This window comes from Xenopus laevis, chromosome 8L (assembly GCF_017654675.1).
Source record: "Xenopus laevis strain J_2021 chromosome 8L, Xenopus_laevis_v10.1, whole genome shotgun sequence".
In the NCBI taxonomy this organism is placed as follows: Eukaryota; Metazoa; Chordata; class Amphibia; order Anura; family Pipidae; genus Xenopus; species Xenopus laevis.
The window spans coordinates 88,710,648-88,715,940 of NC_054385.1; the positions used below are offsets into that span (position 1 = coordinate 88,710,648).

Genomic DNA, 5,293 nt, shown 5'->3' on the forward strand with positions numbered 1-5,293 from the left:
CTGAGGGCAGGTGGTGGATAAGAAACGGAGCTGTCTTCCACTTGAGAAATGGGGCAACCCTGAAAGGTGTAAATCAATAATATCCCTCATCGAGCCCACCTGAAACAAACAATATCCTCTTTCTCCCAGCCTCCCATACACAAACACCCAGTGCTGCCTAGAGAGGTTGGCCCCTCTCCCGCTGTTACTGCAACAAATTATACCCAGCACACAAAGGCAATTAAAGCGGGGTAGAACCCCTGCACGTTTATTGTGACAAATGTAATGTTTCTGGAGCAGGCCCCTTCGTCAGACAGGGCATGTTACATCTGACGCAACAAACGTGCAGGGGTTCTCCCCCGATTTAATTGCCTCTGTGTGCTTGGTATAATTTATTGCCCAGCCACATCCCATTATCCCAAAACTCCACTACATTATGCCAAAACCCCACTCTGAGGGCCCCCCCTTCTGCCATGGGGCCCTAGTAACACTCCTTATAGCATCCCTGATTCCTTTACAACTTTTTCCACTATCCCACCTTCTGTCATTTCCTCTGCTTCACCAACTCTTTTCATTTCTCTCCCACTATCTGTCTTTTCCTTCTCTTTCTTCCCATCTCTTTTGATTTTGTTGATGTTTTTCCCCGCCTTTATTTTTAATGTAGCAGTTAGACTTGCTGAGTAATTCGCTCCATATCCTTACTACTACCTCACATGGCTTGAAAATATAACTAAAGTGCATGTGGTATGTAAAATAAACAAACGTCTTGTATTGGTATCATTTACTTTTATCAGTGCTACAATGGCAACAGAAAATAAATACACAATATTTTTTGACAAATACAGTACGAGTGAAGTGAGGTAAGCAGAGATGTCAGTCTAGCAGAGACATCATTGTATATGTACATCTGTGTAAAGTGCCCTGAAGTATGCCGAGTCCATCTCTATGTGCCATACATCCACTGCTTTCCTAACAGTGCAGATACCGAGGCACAGAATGTTCACGTATTTGGGATCATCTCAATCAATGGGATACTTTGTAGGACAATTATTATTTTGGGCTTGAGTTTTCCTCTTGTTTTTTTTAAAAACAACATTGCTATAGCAAACATTGCAGGCTGAGAATTGTGCATTAGAAAGCATTACTGAGAACAATAGATTCCTGGAGGAGACAAAAGGGGCCCATTTATGAGTGTATGTGAAAGTGACAGATCACTTCTTGATAAATAAGCCCCCTAAAATCCCACACCAGTAAAAAAAAACAAAAAAGCTGTTAAATGTATTTCTGCTGAACTGTGGCAAGCTGTGTCACTGAGCTGATTTAGTGGATGCAACTACAATTTAAACACGCTGGTTTGCACTGAGCGTAACAGGTTTTGAGTCTATTGATCTGCAATTCTGTTGGAGAATTTAAGAAGCCTCTTTGCAAAACGTTTATTTAACACTGAATAAAGAACATTTTTTTGAACATGTTGTTGATATGTAGATGTTTTGTTGGTAAGGTGCCTGAGATAGGTATCTATGCAGGTAAATAATATTTTTACTGAAATTCTCTATGCAAAGGGGTTGTTCACCGTTAAGTTACCATTTAGTATTTTATAGAATAGCATAGTCTTTGCAATATTGCAGTTGGCTTAATTTTATATAGTTCCATCCTAAATTGTTGGCCTTCTTCTTCTTCTGCCAGCTTCCAATAAGGGGTAACAGATTATTGTTACTTTGTATTAGTTATCTTTCTGTTTGGGCCCTCATCTTCCCATGTTCCACTTCTGCCTGGTTGCTAGGATAAATTGGACCCTAACAACTACATTGCTGCTGAAATCCCAAACTGGCTGGCAAATGAACACAAACCTAAGTCGTATTAAAGATTAAAAAATGAAGATCATGTACAAGCTGTCTCAACATATCATGGTCTACATTATTCTAAAAGTTAATTTAAAGGTGAACTACCCCTTTAACAGTAGGTCAAACACAGATTTTGTTTTTAAATTCACAGAACCCAAAGCCTATTGTTTGTGCAACCAGTGTAATATTTTCCCCAAATCAAGTAATCCACAGTAACCAATTAGCTGTTCAGTGTCACACAGCAGACGGGTAAATACTCCTTTTTCATTGGTTGCTATGGTCTACTTGGCCTGGAGCAAATTTGCCCCTGTAATTACTGTGAATATCAAGTTTTTCTGTAACAAAAATACATTTTGATCAATATTATAACCCGTACACATCTTCCTTTTTGTAATGGCTGAGAACTGAGCACCATTTATAAGTAAAGGTGGCCATACACGGGCCGATAAAAGCTGCTGACAGACCAAGTCGGCAGCTCATTGGCCCATGTATGGGGCCCCCCGATTGCATAAACAACCAAAAACAAATGAGAGGGAATGTTGGGAAGATTGAAATTGCTAGTTACTCAGGATCCCCACCAGGCTCCCTATAAGTTGTCATTGTTACACACACACACTGGTATTACACAGCCTGTAAGGACACCCCTGGATTGTAAGCTCTTGCTGGCAGGACCCTTTCATTTGCTTTTGTTTGTTGCTTACGTGCATTGCTTGTGTTTCCACCAATGCATTGTACTGCACTGAGGAATATGTTGGTGCTTCACAAATGAACTATAATAGTAGTTTGTTTGACCTTACATATCTGTGCAAGTGGTTGCATAGTCTGGGACTCGTGTAGATTGGTACAGTGCAGGTTTCACTGCTAACCTATTGTTAACCCTGAAGTTCTTAGACTCATATTCTTAGCCTATATTTTAGCTACACTATAAGGGTAAAGGCACACGATCAGATTTGGGGAGATAAGTCGCCCGGCAACTAATCTCCCCAAACTGTTTCCCGCTGGCTAGAATGTAAATCGCCGGTGGGATGGCACTTGGAGCAACTTGGGAAAATGGAGAAGAGGATATTTGTCGCCGGCGACTAATCTCCCTTAATCTGAGCGTGTGCCCTGACCCTAAGTCCAACCTTTGCCCGTCCATCTGCTGTTGGACTTCAAGCTCCAGTGACCCCGGGTGCTGTATTTACAAAACAGCCCGACAGCCACAGATTGGACATCCCTGAGCTGCAACATATAGCTGTACTCCCCATGCCCCCACCATGTATAGAGGGCAGAGCAGCCCCTGCAACACTAGAAGGCCCCTGTGGCTTGCATATAAAAAGCTCTACACAATAAGTCACACTGCATTTAATGGCCATACAGTTCTGGCCAGAGTCCAGACACAGCAGCACTTGGCACGGGTTCATTTGGGGGAGGGCTGCTTTCTCAAGGCCTGGGGTTTTAGGAAGTCTGGCAGGGAGAGTTCTTCCAGAGCCTCGGGGAATCTGTGTGTGGGGAGGGCCCTGAGCAGCCTCTGCATAGAGACAGTAAAGAGGGAGGGCGGGGAGGTGCCAGCGAGCCACACGTACAAGTCCTGTCCCACCAGTTCCTTCCAGGCTGTGGGCTCGGCGCGCAGCTGCTCTTTCAGTTTAAAGGTCAGTCCTTCGGGCAGATAGAGCAGCAGTGAGTCCAGACAGAGTCGCTTGAGTCGCAGCTCTCGCTGGCTTTCCCACATAACTTGGAGCAGGGTGTCTAAGGGAGTGTTCCCGCTGGCGTCAGCGATATGAGGGCAAGCGCCGTGTCCCAGGAGGAGGATCAAGCAGTCCGTTCGGTGCAGTTCGCACGCCAAGTGCAACGGCGTCTTTCCGCCTTCCACGCGATGGCAGCCTCTGCGGTTAATGTAGCCGGCCAGGCCGCTGTGAGGAGCCGCCCGCAGGGTGTGTAGGATGGTGCGGAGAATCGCTACCCGTCCGTACCTGATGGCCATGGCGAGGTGCGGGGCAGAGGACTGGCAGCAGCTGAAGCTTATACTGGGCATGGCCAGAGCCTCCTGCGGGTAATGGGCGAGCAAGTAGTGGGCATAGGGCTGGTGATCGTGCACCAAGGCGTAGAGCAGAGCTTCCGAGGGAGAGTAGCTGCTCACCTTACCCCCCTCCTCCCAGTGCAGCACCTCCATGAGCCGCATGTCCTCCAGCACCCACACGGGCAGCAGGTCCCTCACCGCCTGGTAAAAGGCAAACGACGTCTTGTTGCATTGCTTCTGCGACTGGTAATAAGCATTGCCGCTCTCTGACCAGCCTACAGCGCCGGGCATGTCGGGCTCCAGGAGGGGAGGCGCTGTCACTGCGCGGAGGCCAAACACCCAGCAGAGTCGCACATTTCCACAGATGCCTCCGATCCTCTCCTAAAATGGAAATTGACGAGTCAAGCAGAGCAGCTACTGTAGCACCCCATTCCCACTCCCCACTCCCAGCCCACGGCACCCACAAACAAAAGCTGCAGGATCTGCCCCTCCACACCGGTGTCATTACAACTGTCACTATGAGGACTTGCACTATGCGCTGCTGCATTGCTTCTTGGGAAACACGACTGAGTATTTTACATTCTGCACTAATAGGTTATGTCAGTTCCCGGGGAGGTTCTGCAGCAGCTCTGCTCCCTGTCAGTCCTAAATAAACACACAAATAAAGCTGCACTCGGCTACACGTTAGCGACTCTCAAGAACATGACGATTTGCACAGGGGGAAGAAATACAAATAATATAGTCCCAGTATCATACGCCTCTATATTATCCCTCTGCTCATTGATTGGTCAGAACATGCAGGACAAGCGTTAGCCGCTCTACTCACCTCTGCCGGCCGACAGCTCCTTCCTTCCAACTCCTCGTCCTACTTTATCGCTAGAAATGCTGCAGCTCAGCAGCCCGATCTACTTCTCACACTGCACGTCCAGACTAAAGCTGCAAACTACACGTCACGGATACCCTTGCGCTGCACTTACTCGCTACTATTATTCATTCACAACTCGTTACTATCACCGCTCTCCCCTGTCAGTGATCTACAAGCCGCCAGTGCTCCGTCACTTGCTCTCCCTACTGCTTTATTAGCTCATCCTATGTGTCCCCTTCTCATCAGTCCAGAGCGACCAGTTTCAGCGCATCCCTGCAGCAAACACTCTTTCACTTGTTTCGGCATTTTTATTTCCTTCTCTTGAAGGTCGTCAGGACCGCGGAACTGTCCGCTGCGAGCTCATTGGCTGGCTGCCCATTCCGCACTTCTTACTGGCTGGAGCGCGGGCCGAGCCCTCCGATGACGTCACGGCAGGGCAACGTGACAAGTAACCAACTCTTGTTTGTAGCGAGAGAGGCTCGGGATGTAGAGGCAGGTCTCCCTGGTCACGTGCCCTGAGGGGTAGGTTGAACAACTCCTCCAGATATCGCTTGGCCGGAGACCCACGCAAAAGTTATTTGTTGTGGGGTCCAGTGATATCTACTA

At 47.5% G+C, this 5,293-nt stretch overlaps 1 protein-coding gene across 1 annotated transcript; it reads right to left on the reverse strand.

The window, feature by feature from the left end:
- Window positions 1-748: 748 nt before the first annotated feature.
- Window positions 749-5,040, reverse strand: ankrd9.L (ankyrin repeat domain 9 L homeolog). The gene is made up of 2 exons (XM_018230572.2): window positions 4,649-5,040; window positions 749-4,203 (listed from the first exon to the last, which is right to left on the reverse strand). Exon 2 carries the CDS (start codon window positions 4,111-4,113, stop codon window positions 3,223-3,225), a length of 891 nt encoding a protein of 296 aa, XP_018086061.1. The 5' UTR covers window positions 4,114-4,203; window positions 4,649-5,040; the 3' UTR covers window positions 749-3,222.
- Between the last annotated feature and the right edge of the window lie 253 nt (window positions 5,041-5,293).